Source organism: Lipotes vexillifer, unplaced genomic scaffold (genome assembly GCF_000442215.2).
Source record: "Lipotes vexillifer unplaced genomic scaffold, Lipotes_vexillifer_v1.1 scaffold458, whole genome shotgun sequence".
In the NCBI taxonomy this organism is placed as follows: Eukaryota; Metazoa; Chordata; class Mammalia; order Artiodactyla; family Lipotidae; genus Lipotes; species Lipotes vexillifer.
This window is the reverse complement of record NW_006783957.1, coordinates 466402-484856: the sequence shown is the minus strand read 5'-3', so window position 1 is coordinate 484856 and position 18455 is coordinate 466402. Positions and strand designations below refer to the sequence as shown.

Sequence of the window (18455 nt, the reverse complement as noted above, 5' to 3'; positions counted from 1 at the left end):
TACTCACTCTTTCCCATGTAAGCTCTTCTGCAGCTCGGTCCCACTCTAAAGCATTCCAGTTCATGTCGTCTGGAAATATAATTGTAGTTTAGAGATTACTGATAGAACTTGAATTATAAATAAATATACTCTTTTAATTTGGTGTTTTATAACTGTTGTTGAGAAGGTAACCACACTTAAAATATTTCCAAACTGAGTATTTGCTTGTTAGGCAATTTTTAAAAAACATAAATAAATACAACATATAAAATAAGATGATTCTAGATTGTGATAAGTGCTAGAAAGAAAATAAGCAGGGCTATGTGAAACAGAGGAATTCAACAGCTCTAAATCAAGAATGAATATGGTGGATTTGAGAAAAGTGAAGAAGCCAGGGGACTAGAATTCTCTGGGTGAGGAGGAGAGGGTGGCAGAAGATGCAGTATGACAGACAGACAGGGATCAGATCATACAAGAGGCGTGTGAAGCCTGAATTTTGTTTTGTTCTTTAACATAATGGGGAGATCACTGACAGATTTTAAGGGCAGAGAGCAGTACAAACACTATGTGGAGCAAGAATGGAACAAGAAAGACCAGGCAGGACCTACTGCATTAGACAAACAGAAGGAAACAAGGGCCAGCACTAGGGTACAGGAGTCACAGTCTCAGAGCCTTTGAACATATACCCACCTCTCCCTGCCAAGGCCCCCTGCTCCCATTACACAACTGGCTTCTTCTCATCCTTCACGTCTCAGCTCCAATATCACTTACTCTGAGCTACCTGGGAAACCTTATTTAAAATAGGTCTCTCCTCAGTAGCATCCTCAGAGCAACGTGCACATTTACCACAATGTGTAATAACAAACTTGTTCACTTGGATATTTCTACTTCATCACTAGACCAGAAACTCCATGAAGGCAGGGACCTGGTGTTTGAGTGCCTGGCACACAAGAAACACTCAGGTATCAGCAGTGATAAATGGACCCAGAGACAGTGCAGCGCTTGACAGGAAAACTCTGGGGCCAGAGGAAAGAAAAGAAGATGGTGACCTACTGACAGCTGACTGGCAGGCTGGTCTCAGAAGTTCTTTACCACTCTGGAGTTATACTGCCAGAAAATGAGAAACTGGTTTCTTTGGGTGCTATCTGGCCTGCAGAGTACACGTCAAGAATTCTTTGATAATAAAAGTTGTACTGACTCAATAAAAATGGCAAAGCAATAAGATAAAACTGTATCAAGTTCCATTTTAAAAAAACAGGACCTATTCCAACTTACAAATAATTTCTTCCTATCCATCCTATAAAAAGTCCTGTGTAAAGGAGAATTTTATTTTATCTCACCTAATCTTATTTTATTTTATGGCCGCACCATGTGGCACTGTGGGATCTTAGTTCCCCAAAGAGGAACTGAACCCATGCCACCTGCAGTGGAAGCTCCGAGTCTTAACCACTGGACCACTAGGGGAGTCCCTAAAGTACAACTGTAAAATTCAAAATGTGCTCTGCTTCATAGAAAAAAAAAAGTATGCATATGTATATCCATAAATGCAAGTCTGCCAAAATAAAGTAAAAACAGGTTAGAAACAGAACTTCAAACCCATTAAATTTTGAAAACTCCAATGCTCCCCAAGGTGAGCTGGGAATGGACTCATGGTCGCGAAGGAAGGCTGAGCACAGGCCGGCGGCCATTACCCTGTGCCCCATTGTTGGCATCAGCTGCATCTTCCCCACCCGCGTCGTCCTCCTCCTCATTCTCATCCTCCTCCTCTTCTGCCTGGTCATCCTGGGCTGCAGGGTTTTCCCCCACCACTGCGTTCTCAGCTGGTGGGTTAGCAGGCTGGTCGGGGGCAACATTTTCAGCACCATTTCCTCCTGCTGGAGCCTAAAATGGCAGAGGAGACCAGAAATTTGGCTAACTTGCCTCAGTTTTGCTCTATTTTCAAATAGCACCCTCCCTTCTAAAAAAAGATAAAACTAGCAAACAGACACAAACTCTATTAAAATTCCAAAAAAACCCCACCTCTCAAGGGCATTTCTTCTAAATGTATCTGAATTTGGATCAACTTGGTATATAAGAACATAAACTCATTTAACAGTGTACACATACATTCAATATAATTTAGAGATGAACATTTCACAAAGCATTACAGAAAACAGGTTAACAAATCTGGCAATCTTGAATACATCATTCCGTAATCCTTTATAAGGCATCTCTTGTCTTTACTGACCACTTCAGGGATGAAAATATATTTATGTATCTGTTTACACACATACTGATATATAACTTAATTCTCAGTTATCAGTTCACACTTGAGGAAAGGTTTCTCATTTCTGCTCAGGAGGGTAAGCCTGTCCATATGAACTTTATCAGTTTCCACAAGCACGCTTCTCTGGTTCTTCCTGAATTCTGCTACCTACCAAATGCAAAGACCTAGTTGTAGTTAATTAAAACACTGAACTCCTATGGAGTTAATGAAGATTCTAAAAGAACTGTATTAAAATGCTTCAAAATATGGGGTACAATGATGAAAGTATTAACACTAGGTGAAAACTTGCTTAATAGTCCCATTTTTCATATGTGTGGTTTTCAAAGGCAAAGCTGTACTCTTAATTCTGTACAAAAAAGGGTATATGGCAGAATTTGATGAAATCAATCTTCACACTAAAAAAAGCCAAAGGTCCTTAACTGAAAAATTAAGTCGTTAAGTATCATTAAATATTATTTTGAATTAATTTTATAGTCAAGTTTTTCATAATAAAATTTTACAAAGGGCGAGTTGTTCTTGTATTGTGAGTAGCCAGTTTGGGTTTTTTTTTACATTTTCAGCCCTATAATTTCTTAGTAAACAAGATAATAAAAATCATTTATCATATCTTCCTCTTCTTAATGTCTCTAGCAGACACTCTTGTATCTAAGCATGTCATCTCATAAATAAAAAGTAAAACTGTACAAGACTGTTATCAACAGTACTCCAATTTTTCTATTTTTGGTAATGTTTCTACTAAAAGCAACAAAGGTGAGGCATTTTACACATGAAGAAACTAATGAACAAAGAGGGTAAGGGGGCTTCCTTAATGTTATGCAGCACGTCAGAAGCCCATGCAGGAGGTTTGTATATTAACTGCCAGGCCGGCAGTAAGCTGTTAACCCAGGCAAAGGGAATGAAAGAGCATGCAGTATACCCCCAGTACTGTTCCCAGTCTCGCTAGAAAACTAAGAGGCAAAGTAACAACAGCACTCTTTTGATTTTTCACATCTCCTTTAATCTTCTCCCAAACGTTGTCACTGTCCTGCTTTGCAATGAGGGACACGGGAGTCAAGGGTTTGGGTCTTAGAAGGTGACAATAATTCTTATGTCCTACCCAAATAAAATGAATTTGGGGATAGAGGGAGCTACCTCATTTTGGTGATGCCCAGCAGCATTGAAGGGCGGAGCAGCATGCTCCAGCCAGATCGGGGCTCCCCCGTGGACTATCTGCTCTCGCAGCCACACCAGGCTGATGAACGCACACAATGTGCATGTCACCACAAAACAACCCTGCAAACAATCCGCCAACAAATTGTCCCTATTAAAAAAAAAAAAGAAGTACATAGAATTACTCCAAAGAACACTTAAAATTAAGAAACCAAAGGTAACAACATTCACTTTACATAAAAATCTCAGAAAGAACAAGAAAAGGAAGTCATAACTTTCTGGTGAAAAATCAGTCTCTCAAAAAGAATTATTTCCGAGGATGGTGGTAATTTATCTATCTTATAAGCTGGCCAAATATGTTTATTTATATATTTGTATTATATGTGTTCATATTATAGAAAGCAAAGAATAACATCAGAACTACATCAATTGGCTATCCAGCCTCTCTTTGAACATAGCTGAGAAAAAGGAAGGCAGCAAGCAAAAAACTGAAAGTAGCCAAATACTTGACAAAGGTCAAGTATTAAATACATGTAATTTCCTAAAGATACATGACTCTGTCCAACCCTTAGTAAGAATATCCTTATCCTTATTTTATACACAAGTTTAACCACCTTAGTTAGCTGATACTTAAACCCATGTAAATGAACAGAATCAGCAAATCAGCAAGGTAGAGAAGGGCCTCTAGAAAGGCCTAAAGACAACATAAAGGAAGGCTGAGAAATACACAGTACACAATGCGTGAGGCAAAGGAGCCTGTGGTACATTTTACAAATGCCTCATTTAGAATGCAGATTAAATTTTGATGCCAACTGCAAATACACCGAAAGTATATTAGCTTCTCAACAAATCCAGACAGATCAAGTATGGTTCACATGAAAATACACGCAGTATAATAATACTGAAGATCTCTTTGTTCTTTTCCTCTCTGAAGGAGCATATCCTTCCCTGGTCTATGTCTGATTTCAGAGTAATTCAAAGGTAACTCAAGAATCTTGGTAGCCTTTGGAAAATTCACTACCATAATGGACATTTTTCCCTCCATGGAGAACTTAAGGAAGGGTCAATTTGGGAGACCTCGGCCTGGTAGCTCCAAACTGAACTAATGTGGCCCTCAGATGTTATCTGGAATATACCTTAATCAAAAGAGGAATACTAATCACCCCCTTGCTAAGGACCCCTCCAGACCATTAAAATTTTGATAGGTTGGGACTAAAATACCCCCTTCTCTACTCCTTCCTTGTCATCAGCAATAAGAACAGCAACTGCTTATTGTAGAGTTTATTGTAGATTTTTAAATGGTGACAAACTCTTTGTAGAATCCTTTCCTTTTCCCTCACACCTTGAATCTGGGCTGATTTGTGAACTGTCTGGACCAGAAGCAAATTTCCTGAGTTCCAAAGCCTAGAAGAGAGCTTTCAGGTGAGCTTCCACTCTCACCCCTTTAGAATGCTGCCCTGAGGCCACCATGTAAAGAAGCCCCACTTAGCCTTCTGAAGATGAGAAGCCATATGGAAGAGCCAAGGTACCCCATCTTAGACTACCCAACCCCAGTGACACATATGCATAATGGAGGCGAGCCCAACAGATAAATGGATCAGCTGAGCCCAGCCCAAACTGCTAACTCCCAGAATTATGAGCAAATAAAATGTTTGTTGTTTTAAGCCACTAAGTTTTAGGGACAGCATGTTTTGCAGCAATAGTTAACTGATAGACTGTGCCTAGAGATGCTGAGGAACTGAGCTACAGAATATGTAGCAGCTGCTAAGATACTAAGAAATTTTAAGTAAAATTTCAGAAAATGGATTCTATAGAGAAAAATGAAACATTACTCAGAAAAAATAAGTGATTTACTTATAAGTGCTTTCAGAAAAACTGGCTCAATTCTTCAAATTCTAAAAAGCAGCATGAGATTATAAAAGCAACCCACGCTTACAATTTCTTTCCACTATCCCCACCAAGCTTTCAGCATTCTTCCCTTGTCAATGAGGAAGCTCATGAAGGCAACTCAGGTGTGGCCCACTAACCAATCAGGTCACAGAGAAAAGGAGAGCCTGCCAACATAAGGCAAGCAACAGCTCTGAGTTTTGGTGATAATTTTGCTATGTATTAACATAGTGCTCAAAATTCACATATAGTTTTTACATGTATTTGTGAATTTAATCTTTGAACAGCCCACCCAAATCCCTGAGGCATGATCTTCCTCATTTTACAGATGAGGAAACAGGGGTTCAGAACTGTCCAGTGATTTGCCCAAGGTCACCAAAAAGTTGCAGATGCAGAAAATTCCAATGTCAGGGTTCCTTCTGTTACAACCAGCTACATCTTTGCATCACCTAAGTGATCACACTTGCCAAACAACCAGATGTTTAATGGTTCCGCCAACAAGAAGTAAAGGTGGTAGGCAAGTAAAATACTGCCTTACTTGAGACTAAAATACTAAATTTTCACTGACATGGCTTCCATAAACACCTGTTTTTCACAAAGCCAAAGCTTACCAATTTAAGCTTTGGTAAACATTAACATATTTAGCCACTTAAAACAGAAACCATTAAAGAAGTAACACACCCCCACTTTACTGAACAGCACAGATGGGACCTCAAGTCACCTCTTCTAAACAACTGAGATACTGACTGGCTGCTACACTGCTCTCTCAAAAATTACAATGATAAATACAACTCTAGCCTCACACTAAATGGAACAAGACTGCCCTGTTTAGAACGGTTCTTTTATTCGTTCATAGATATTAAAATATAACTTCCATCACTCTTAGCAGTCACCCCTTGCTTTTTTCTGACCTCCCTCACTTCTTCTAATATGTGCCTTTATTTCGTATGCGATTCCTAAATGAAAGCCGGAGGTGAGCTACATCATATACATGGAGACATATGAATGACCCTTCAGCCAAGACTGATTTTTCTTGCCTCTATACTGAGACTGTGTTCTGGATGGCTGATATAAAAATCTGATGTCCAAAAATAGTAACGCTGTCCTATTTGTTTCACTGAATCACTTCACAGAAGGTCAATATTTTCATACAAAGGGCTACCTTATTACACTATTTCTAAATTCTCATGTGTGTCAAATTACTGCTTCTCCTTTTTATGAGGGTCAGGCCATTAGTGCCCTATTTTCAAGATCCTTGTCTACTTATAAACATTACTTCGAAAGCTGTCGTAATGTAAATAAAGTTCAAGTTCAAAACCTTTTATCTTATCTATTCCCTATACTGCCAAAGAAACACATAAATTAAATAACTTGCCTGTTCTATCCAAAAAAGGTAAAACTAGCAAGTAGGAAAACCAAGTTGCAAACACATCTAATATTTCTAAGTATTTTCAGCCATGATTCAAAATAATGATGCAGACAAAAGAGACTTAAAAGACCTCCTCCTTGACTTCTTTTCTATCAGAAATGTAACATGCTCTCCTGCTCTCTTCTATTGCCATTTGGCTTATTTTTATAATATATTCCGCATGCTTCTGTTCTAAAAGACAGTCTTATATTGTTCTTTGCCCTTATTGACATAGGGATCAGAAACCTAAAGTCAATTGGGTACAAAAGAAGATTTTAGCAAACAGAGGTGCAATCTTTTGCAAGCTTAATATTCTAATGATCTTGATACAGTTAATCATTTACAGCATTTCTAACATCAATAATTTTGAAAACACATATATGTCTTTCCCAAGAAACTGCAATTACAAAGCTTTATGTCAAATTAAAATACAGTAAAACCACCACAGTGAACAATTTTTTACAGTCCATCTCCTAACAATCACAAAAAACATTTAAAAAAGAAATTTGACTTCAAATGTCTGTGTTGTTAAAAACACATGTTTAAATGAACTCCCAGCGTTTCACTATATGGAACAGTACATTTCTTGCACTACATGACAGCTTATTTAACTAGCTGTCCCACCGTTACCAAACTGTCCTTTAAGATGGGTATGTTTTAAAACATCATTTATATATGTCAGCTACTTCCACTGTAGCTGTAACTTTAGAATAGGTAACAAACATAAGGTATTATTTGTCCTTGGAATAGAAGGACTTTTCAAATTACAACGAACACAAGTATGCAGAAGAAAAAATGAGCACCATTCACAATGTGCAGCCTTCCACCACCACGAAGTTCAATACTTACGTGGACAGCATGTCTAGTGGCAGTGTCAGCAGGGAGCTCACAGAGCCAGTAAACAAGCACTTGTAGATGCGGCCTACCAAGAAAGGGCATGAAGGCATACAGTCACAACTCTCATCGTAACTCATAGTCACTCAACTAAACAGAGATAAAGTGGAACACTGCGAATGCCACTGAAATAAACATTTAGTCTTTGCAAGGTTGAGCCTCATAATACTAAAGTTAAAAAAAAAAAAGTCAAGCATTAAAACTAGTGACAGTAAAGAATAAATGTTACACAATGTTTAAAGTTTTGATTCTCTCTAGATTTACTTGTTTTTATTAAATGAGCTTAGATGTTTGAAGGGGGCGGGGGGACCAATCTCAAGGAAAGATCTCCAAAATTATAATACAGAGTATTTTCTTTAACCTAGAATTCTAAAATTCATTGAGTCTGCTCATGAAAATAAAGTTTTGGGGGTACACATTTTTGACATTAAGAGGACTTTTCAGTAGAGTGCATGCTTCAATGCTATGAACAGCAAACTAACAACCAATTTTTGACAAACAGATTCAACGGTCCTCAAAAGGACAAAATCTTAAATCTGGCCATGAAGGGAAAAGATGAAGTAAGGGCAAATACACAGCCATCCCCTTATCCTCTCAGTCAGAAAAGGCAGAAACAGATTTGGAAATGAGGCCCAAAAGCTGAGGTTTTCTTTCAAACCAGTACTTGTGTATTAGTTTAAGCATTTCCTATACAGCCTTGTACCAAAAATTTACAGTGACTTCAATGGCTGTTTTCAAATGCCAAGTCAAAATGGAAAGACAGGAAAAGATTTTCTGTGACAGAAATTACTTACATATATGTATAAAACATTCAAAGCAAGTATGCTTGTAACAAGTAAAAGTGACAGCCAATTGTCTGTAGATAAGAAAACAGACTCATAAATTAAAGTCCTCCTTACTAGCGTGCTTAAAAATAAGGTAGGTCAATACATTGCTACAGGAAAAGACAGCCACAGGTACATTGCTAACTTAAAGAAAGAAGTTACAGAATGTATAGTGGGTGACATAATTTAGATTTTAATTGTGTGTGTGTGTAAACAAGTCAGAACAGAAATCAAGCTTGTTACCTGTTATTTAAATCCTCAAAGTCCTTACTTAATTTTTGACTACTTGATCTACTGATTTCAGAGAAGTGTTAGTCTTCTACTATAACTATGAATGTTTTTCATATTTCTAAGTCCTGTTTGCTGATGCATAGAAATTCTTAAGTTTTCTTAGTGGACTATGCCTTTTATTAATATGAAATAAAATGCTGTTCCTCATTTAAAGTGTTTCAACTTGAATAATATCTGGCTGGTGGATACTGTTCCTGCGTTTTGTCAGCCTTTGTTAACAAATCCTTCTAGCATTAACCTGGGCTGTATCGTACTTATCTCTTGTAGCGGAACACTTTTATACATACACAATTATGAGGCTCTAGCTATACCCTATGATCACAGATATTGCAATCTTATCTTTTCTTCTCTTTTACTCCCCTTCCTCAGCCCTCCCTTCTTGTCTTTCCTGTCTTTTGTCAGACTTTACAAATTTTACTCACTGCTTCCTATTCCCGCGCCCTAGGATGAAAACTCATCATCTTATTTCTATTCTCCTAACAGTTACTTAAATTTAAGTTTTGTTACTTTTTTATTAAGATAAAATTCACATAATTAAGTGTGTCTGGGTGAATTTTTATATTCATATATATCTAAGCAACTGTCAGCCAGATAAGATTCTCAACATTTCGAGCTCCCCAGAGGCTCCTTCAAGACCCTTTTCAGTCATTATCTCCAGCAAAAGGTAACCACTATTCTGATCTCTATCATCATAGATCAATTTGGCCTATTTTAAAATTTCACATAAATGCAATCCTACAATCAATCCATACTCTTTTGTGCCTGGCTTCTTTTTCTCAAAGAAGTGAAGTTTATCCATGTTATTCTATGTTGCGTCAGCCAGCTCCTTTTTCACCATTATGTAGTATTCCATTATAGGGATAAGCCACACTGTATCCATTCTACTGCTGATAGTTGTTTGGTTGGTTCCAGTTTTAAACTACTATTATCAAAGCTGCAGTGACGACACTGTTACACACATGTCTTTTAGTGGACACAAGGCCCTTATTCCTGTTAGCAACATCCCCAGAAACAGAACTACTGGAGCATAAGGTATTTATAATATTTACCACTGACAGATAACATCAAACAGCTTTCCAAAGTGGCTATACTATAATACTCTTACTATCAATGTATGCATGTTGCAGATGCTCCACATCCTAAGAAGGATTTGGCACTGTCTTTTCTTTTAATTTCAGCCATTCTTCTGAGTACATAGCAACATCTTCTTGTGCATTTCCCTGGTGACTAATGATACTGAGCACCTTTTCACGTGTGTATTGGCTATTTAATCTTCTTTCCAGAAACACCTGTTCAAATCTGCTGTTCCACCTTTTAATTGGCCTGTCTTCCTTTTTCTTACTGATTTATATAGTTCTTTATATATCCTGGATACAAGTCCTTTGCTGGATATGTGTATTGCAAATACCGTCTCTCACTCTGTAGCTTGCGCCTTTCTCTCTCAAAGCTATCTGAGCATGAATTAAAGTTCTTAATTTTAATTAAGTCAAATTTCTCAGTATTTTCTTTTATGGTTGTTCGCCTATACTTTCTTTTAGCAGTTTTTTCGTTTTAATGTTCACATTCAGGTTTACGACCATCTAAAGTTAACTTGTGTCAGGTGGGCGGTAATGGTATGGGTCACTTGCTCCACATGCCCGTCCAGTTGATGCTGTACCATTTATTGAAAAGACCATCTTTCCTCCCCTGAACAGCAGCAGTGGCACCTTTGCTATTTATCACCTTTGCTAGTTCTGGACTCTACTTGGTTACTCCTGTATTTTTAATGCATAATTACACTGTATTTTCCTGTTTTATCTAAAGCATCTATAATTTCACCACAAATAAGACAACCTAAAAAGCTCTCAATTCTATCCTCCCCTCACAATTTCTCTCATTAAGATCATCTAGAATTTTAGTTTCCAATTGATACCTAAAAAATTATTAATTATTGTAGACTAAAAACAATTATGATTTAGCTATAAGAAGCACTTGTTTCTTTTTCTCTGGAGCTCACACCTTTCCCTGTCTTTAATTCCTTGCTCGTTTTAGTAAAATATATTCTTAAACACTTTTTTCATAAATAATTTGAGGTAGTAAGCTTTCCAAGTCCTTGCATCTATTGAAATGTCTGTATTTTGTCCTTCTATCTAAGAATAATAAGATTTTGGGTTCAAACATTTTGCCATATGTTGACTATTCTGCTGTCTTCTAACATTCAATGTTGCTGACTTTAAGTCTGATGCCAGTCTGATTTTCATGATTTTGTAGGATAATCTGAAAGCATAACATCTATATACCACCCTATTCAGCACTGGAAAACTTCACAATGTGTCTAGGGTTGTTTTTTTCCTTTATCACAGTCACCTCTCTCTCTCTCTCTTTTACCCTCTGGAACTACTTACTAGACAGATACTGAAACAACTGGATGTAGCCTCCATCTCTCAAATTTTTTCCCTCATACTTGCAACTTCCTGTCTCTGAGTTACATCCTGGAGAACTCCTTGCTCAATCTTCTAGCTCACTAATTCACTCTTCAAGTGAATAGTACCTATTGTGCTACTTTCATAAGATTTTCATTTTTATAACTGATCGAGTTTATTTTACTTTATTTTAAGGAGACATGAGGATATTATTATACTTATTTAAAAATATTGTTTGTGGTTAACTTTAAAGAATCCTATCTATATACTCTGGCACCATATACTATCGACCCCTTTTCATGTCTTTAAGAACACAAAGAACCTAAAAAGAATCAACTAAGAGTTAGTATACCAATCTCCCAAAGAGCCTCCTATATTTAAAAGACACGCTTCCCAATTATTCAGCACCATTAGATATGTGTTTTTTAAAAGGGGATAAAAAAAAATCTCAAAAGAACCCATCTTTTGTCATCCTTGAAAGCTCTAATAAACTTCAAGGAATAAAATTCAATTCCCTTCTAATTATGGTTTGATTTTGCTTTTTCAATTCTTTCATGAACTTTCATTATTAGCCTCTGTATGCTGTGTTTTTCTTTCCCACATTCATTCAAGAAACTGACCTGTTAAAAAATGGTTTTTAATTCAGTTGAATAATGTTTCTTAAATGAGGTTTTCCTAATACATGACATTATAATATCAAATAATTAAATATCATTCAAACAAAACTATGATGCCATATTACTTTATAATATTAAATAGTTGTGCAATGTTTAAATAACTCCAGCCACAGAAGAATGAATACTCACATGCTGTAAGAGGAACAACTCCCAACCATGCAAAGGCCACAAGTGTATAATGAAACCAATATCGTATTGCAGTGCCAATACTTGTAACCAGTCCAGCAAATATGTCTTGGATTGGAAGCCGCGAAGGCATATCTGGGGAATAAACTATAAGGGGAAAACGTTCACATAATTTCATGAAGATTCAAATAGGTTATATTCTAGGCAGGTAGCACTATCTTAACTTTCAACATTTGCAATTGCACTTAAATATTTTTTCCTATAAGAAAAATGAATCAAATAATTGCAATAGAATACTACATTTACCCAGAAGTCATTTATGAGAGCAAATCACATAAGAAATGTAGAAGCCAATGAAACAGGCCTCTGAGCAGGAAAAAAGATTCAAGGGAAGTACACATCCCTCACTCATAGCCAGGAACTTTATGTAATGCTAATTTACACATATTTCAGCATTCAAACACTATAATTATCTGGTTTCTCAAATTATAAAAGATCACATAAAGCAAAAAGGAGCAAAAGGTGAAGCTGACAGATGTCATCAAGAAAGAACCCTCCCCCCATGCCAGCCTCAGAAATAGCACTCAAAATGCACAACAATCTGCAGCAGAGCCACTTCCTGTAAGAGCCAACAGCCCACTGACGTCTGTTAGCCACTCCCACCCCATTTTAGCACAATAATCAACATTCCAAATGGTAAATTAAGGTCTTCCCACTTCTCTGCAAAGTGTGGTTCAATACTCAGAAAAAGAGGTTCTGCCACAGGTAATATGGTGATTTATAAGAAATACATATCTTGTCGTTCAGATGACGAAAATATATTTCTCATATACATTTGGTCTTCATCCACAGTTCCTGGCTCACAGCTCCTGAAACTCTAGGAATTTTCTAAGCAACGTAAACCATAAAGGTGTCTTTTGTTATGTTAATGAGATGACTTTTGAACCTGTCTGGGGCGGGGGTGGGGAGAAAGAGTATGGCACGGGTTTTCCAAGGGAGCCAGCCAAGTAATTAATTAGAGGGTTGGAATTTTCAGCTCCACCCTTCAGACCTCTGGGGAGGAGCGAGGGACTGAAAGTAGAACCAATCTCCAACAGTCAACGATTTAATCAATCACGCCTATGTAATGAGGCCTTCATAAAAACCCGAAAGGCCTCAGGTTCGGAGAGCTTCCCAGCTGGTGAAAACAAGTAGATCTGGGGAAAATGGTGGTTTCCCTTCCCACATACCCTACCTTATCCATCTCTTCAATCTGGCTGTTCCTGATAATAAACTGATGATCTAATAAGTAAAATGTTTCTCTGAGTTCTATGAGCCACTCTAGCAAATTAATCAAATCAAGGAAGGGGTCACTGGGAACCCCTGATTTAAAGACAGTTGGTCAGAAAGTCAAAAGCAAAAGTAACAGCCTGGGTTTGCGACTAGCATCTGCAGGGGGTTGAGGGACGCCTGTCCTTTAAGGACGGAGCCCTCAACCTGTGGAACGGAATGCTATCTTGGAGCAGACAGTATGAGAAGTGGGTTAAACTGTAGGACGCCCAGCCGGTGTCCTGCAGAACTGCTCGCTGGTGTAGGGAAAACCACCCCACACACATGTTGGAATTGGTACCAGAACCTATGTACACACATTTTAGAAAGACTTCTTTTGTAAACGGTTCCAATGAAAACCACTGCTCTACCACAGGTTTCTCCGAAAGAACATACAGAAGGAACAAAGGCCTCTTTCTCCAGTAAGGCCAAAACAAAGAGCTATGATAAATAACATTTTAAAATCAGTGATGTGAAATTTATGAGAGCACTATTACAAAACTGTTGACAGCTATAGACACAAAGGAATGAACAAGTAACAAACAGCAACTTTTTACAACATACCCACAAGGATCAGTACTTTAGAGGATTTTTGATACAGGAGCAAGTCATTTAAACCAGTAAATAGAGTTTTTGAAAAAAATAAACAGAGCACATGACTGTCAAATGAAAACTAAAAGGTACAAACACAAGCTTTTATTGGCCTCAGAATAAAGCAGCTCACATGAGTATTTCTTATCAATCAAACTTCATGAAGATATTCAATTATTTAGTCTTGCAGTTTGCAATAAACCTTAAGCTGTACAGTTTTTATGCCCTACAGAAAATTAAAGACTACAAAATAACAGAATTGACATTTTTTGAGCACTATGAATACAAAGCTTCAAAAGTGAAACTGTAATGATTTTAATTATATACACTCATCACATAAAGACAAAGTAAAACTAACACTAATTTACAGAATTTACACTCAGCAGCTCAAGATGCTTAAAACAAACAAAAACTAAAGCATAAAAAAATCCCTTGGGGAGGGGGAGAGCAATATACTAGGATCCCAGAATGAAAATGTGCTTCAAATTATTGATAACTTGCCAGTATAAACCTCTACTTATTTAAGATGAACAATATTAAGTATCAATCAATAGGTAAAGGAGTTATAAATACAATTAGAATTTTAAAGATCTGCAAAATATTTACCATAAGCCTACAAAATACTGAGCTTAAAAAGTCTTATTTTAAAAAAGTGAATTAAGTATTTGTCTTTATTATTATTCCAACCAACATAATTTAAACTCAAAAGATGTCCCAAATTTGAACACAGATGGGATATTTGACAAATTCAAGGCATCAATAATTTTTCTGGGTAAATAATGGTATTATAGCTGTATTTTTTTAAAAAAACCATTACTCTTTAGAGGTACATGCTAAAATATGTACAGATGAAATCAAAAATGATGGGATTGGCTTTAATAAGGATGGAGAGGTGAGAACAAGAGCATAGGGAATGACATGTAAAGGCTATGAGTTGAAAATGGATGAAACTGAGTGATGGATACATACAGGCTCATTATACCTTTGTACACGTTTGAACTTGTCTAAAAACAAAAAAGAAATATCCCACAAATTAAATCACGTGCGTGTGGTGTGTTAAAAGCTGACGTGTGGGGTATTAAAAGCTGACGTGTAGTTTTAAAAAATATTTTCCAAAATGTTATAGCAATACTTTCTATTACCATAAAAGACAAATTAAGCTGAACACAGTTGCTTTAAAACTGTTTAAACACCTTTATGTAGCCAGTTATAACCTAGAAATGCAGTGAAAACTTCGAAAGAACTTACTTGGTGTGAAAGCAAATCTGTGCTTGCATAATTCACAGTATTCTTTTCGACTGTGTTTCAGCCACTGAACTAAGCTGCAATTATAAATACATTCATAAGTATAGTGTTTATAACAAAAAAACTTTTAAGGTTTCATTGAAAACTAATATTGCTTTACTAAAATTTTACATATCACAGAACTTTTACAATTTTAAATTTAGAAAGTCCTAAACTTTTTATCATTAATGCCCTCTAAGAGTACAGAATTATAACATATAAAGATAAAAATGACATGTATTTCCTCTATTAAAAAGCAGTTTCAATTAACTGAACAATTAACTAATCAAAGTAAATTGTAACGTCCTCAAAGATAACAATATAGAAGAACCTCCAAGCATCAACATCAGTTCTAATATTGGTCTAAGGATACTGCTACCTGGTGGCTAGGTCTATCACTAATTGGCTGGCTGTGTGACACAGAACAAGTTACTTAACCTTTCAATGCTTCAGTTCCCTCATCTGAATAATCATAAAATCATAATCATACTCCACCTTGCAGTTTTGTTGTAAGGATTAAATGAGTTAAAATGTATACAAGCACTGAGTTATTACCTTACACAAAGCATTTCCTAAATGTAAACTATAATCATGCCAAGCAAAACTAGAACACCATAATACTTCCCATGAACATAAGCTCTCCATGGTAGAAATAAACAAATGGGTACTCACGCGCATCTGAAAGACAATATACCAAAATGACATGGCATGGTAATAAGAAATATGGGTAATTTCCAAATTTTCACAAAAAAAATTTTAAAGAAATAACTAGTTACAGAGGAAGTTCATTGAAACAGTATCCCTTATATAAATGACAGTAAAGCTCAGACATAAAAATTTTCTAAAAGGATGACTCACCATTCTTGATGGATAAACTTAATACTGCCAGTACACACACAAGGATGATAAAGAGGTTTCTCAGGTGTTCCTTCTGACCGACACACTCTACATATGTCTATTAATGAAAAAGAAAAATTGAATTATCTTTGGTTATAACTTTTAAAAAAATAATAGGCCACCAAAAACTAAAATACTGCATGTTAAAGCAAAACTCTATCACTAGGTAAAACATTAATCAACATCATGGAAAACTAAAAAGTGTGAACAGGATGATAATCTAGTATATCTGAAACTTAAAAATTTTCTATTATATAAAAAGGTCAACTGTCCCTTTGTATGAGAGCTCTGTAAATAAATCAAAATTAAAAATAACTGAAACCGTGGTTTTATTTGAAACTGTACTTTCTCATAACTAACAGATATGCAAAATCACTTCACCATTCCTGTCCTAACAGCTTAAAGTCTAAAGTCCTAAGTCCGGTCCTTTTTGTGAAGCTTAAACTTCACAAAAACACATCGAAACAGCAGAGCGGCCCTAGAGGGAGAGACAGACAGGAACAGACACACACACAACAGAGTGTGGAGGGGGCACCCCAAGACCATGAAGGCCAGAGAGAGGCGAGCCAGAGGCCACCTTAAGCAGAAACTACGGAAGCTCAGGGCTACGGGTCAGCCACCAAAGGGCAGCAGCTCTTTCTTCACTCCCTCCACCCCCGTCCCAAGTGATTCTCATGGCACTACTGTCAGTCTTGCCTGGGGTGGCAGGTGATATACAGATGGCCGAAATCTATCCCTCAAGCTCACTTGCTTGGTCCTTAACGCGGTCTTTCTGCAGGACCACCTACCGAAACCTGGTTGCGATTTTCATTTAGACCATCTTCTCGGCAATCCACCAAGACCAAATGCCAACCCCAAGTGGGCAATCTGAGGGGCGATGGGCAGTATGAACAATGGGCAGGGACTTAATGCAAGCTTCTGATCTACTCTCTTACAGGGAATTCCTCATTAATGAGGAATAATTGCAACCCAGAGCCCAGCACTAATGGATTTAATAATGAATTCCCAGCACCTGTCAGACTGGGATACGCACATGCTGAGAAGCGTGGCGCAGTTACAACCCCTTAAGAGCATCACAGACTTGTGATTGCTCAATCCTGGGTGGCTAAGCAATATTTGTCTAAGTTAGGGATATCAAGCACTGGGGGTAACCTAAGTGGTGAGCACACTAGTCTCCCCAGTTATCAAGAAGCCAGACAAATCGCTCCAGCGACACAGAAAGGCCATGCACCACCACCCACGTAAGAGCTATCAAAGTGCCAATCCTGTCTGTGATGGAGTCGCGTAGGGTTGTCCAGTTTGAGTCAAATTAAGCGCAGACCACACCACTGTGCCTTCAAATTTCAGCTCTGGAACCAGACACTCCAGCTACCACCATCCGAAGGACTTTGGTTTCCCGTAAGCTGCCAGCAATAAGCTGCTGGCACATTACCGGAAATAACGAGGGCAGTCAGCATTGTTTACGGTCAGACAACATGGGATCAGAATCTCTTCAAACCTCCCATTTTCACCTTCATCCTTAAGTAATGAAAACATCCATGGCAAAAGCTTTCACTCTGGTCAGTCTTGCATTAATCTAAGACTTTGAGCTCTAGCGGTGCAGTACGAGCATCCCAGCCATCCCGTCTAATCAGCCTCCACAATCAAATTCCAACACAAACAAAATAGAACCACGCTCCCATTCCAGGATTTCCAGCAGCAGTGTGCAGGCAGCTCGCGCCTGCTTGGAGTACTTTAATTTCTTCAAGTGCACACTTCAGCCCACGGACACTCGGCTAGGAGCCAGGAGGGCACTGAGAAGTAGGGGGTAGGGATAGGAACAGAGGCTCCCCATCCGCAGACCCACACGACAGATCACACAGCATTTTAACTGCACTGAATTCAACACCCTGCCACTGAAGCTGGGGATTACCTCAGCTGCCGGTACCAGATTTGCCACACAACAGATCTGCCTTAAAGGATTTTAAGTGGACTCATTCCAATTACCGGACCTCGAAAGTGTCCAGTGTTGTTTTTCATCACTGCCTCCCCAACCCTCGGGTCGCAAGTGGCAAATCTGCTACCTTCCTAGGTTGGAGTAGTCGATTACCAGGCTTCCTGTATGGAATCGAATCCAGATTTCCCATCACCCGAATTCCCAGTCACGGTGGTTGCCACGGTACGCAAAACGGCTCCTTAATAGGGCCACAGAACGTGCAATCCTGGTCATCTAGAATCATCAGAGCAGAGCTCCTGATGCCCATGGGCATGGATTAGTTCTAGAATTACCACAGTTCTGCAGGTAGGAGCCAAACAAGCGCTCAAAGTCATTCTCAACATCAGGGTGTCTAAGCAAGAAGTGCTTAGACAGCCGTGGATTAACTTTAGCAACAGGCATGTGCTACCGCAGGATCAACCACTCAGGGTGGGTTTGAGTGCAAGTGTGGGGAGGCAGCTGCAGTCATAGGGCAAAGTGGTTTCCCCCTCATCCTG

At 38.0% G+C, this 18455-nt stretch overlaps 1 protein-coding gene across 3 annotated transcripts in view; it reads right to left on the bottom strand.

The window, feature by feature from the left end:
* The window catches only part of MARCHF6 (membrane associated ring-CH-type finger 6), a 72226-nt gene that overhangs the window by 37702 nt on the left and 16069 nt on the right, over positions 1-18455 (bottom strand). Inside the window, exons 2-8 of one of the 3 annotated variants that reach the window (XM_007456440.1) lie at positions 15945-16041; positions 15051-15124; positions 11907-12050; positions 7539-7611; positions 3377-3545; positions 1671-1860; positions 8-69 (exon numbers count right to left, since the gene is read on the bottom strand). In XM_007456440.1, coding sequence (XP_007456502.1) covers positions 8-69; positions 1671-1860; positions 3377-3545; positions 7539-7611; positions 11907-12050; positions 15051-15124; positions 15945-16041 — 809 coding nt within the window. The remainder of the gene's footprint in view (positions 1-7; positions 70-1670; positions 1861-3376; positions 3546-7538; positions 7612-11906; positions 12051-15050; positions 15125-15944; positions 16042-18455) is intronic. The other 2 variants (XM_007456441.1, XM_007456442.1) reach the window with 2 other exon arrangements.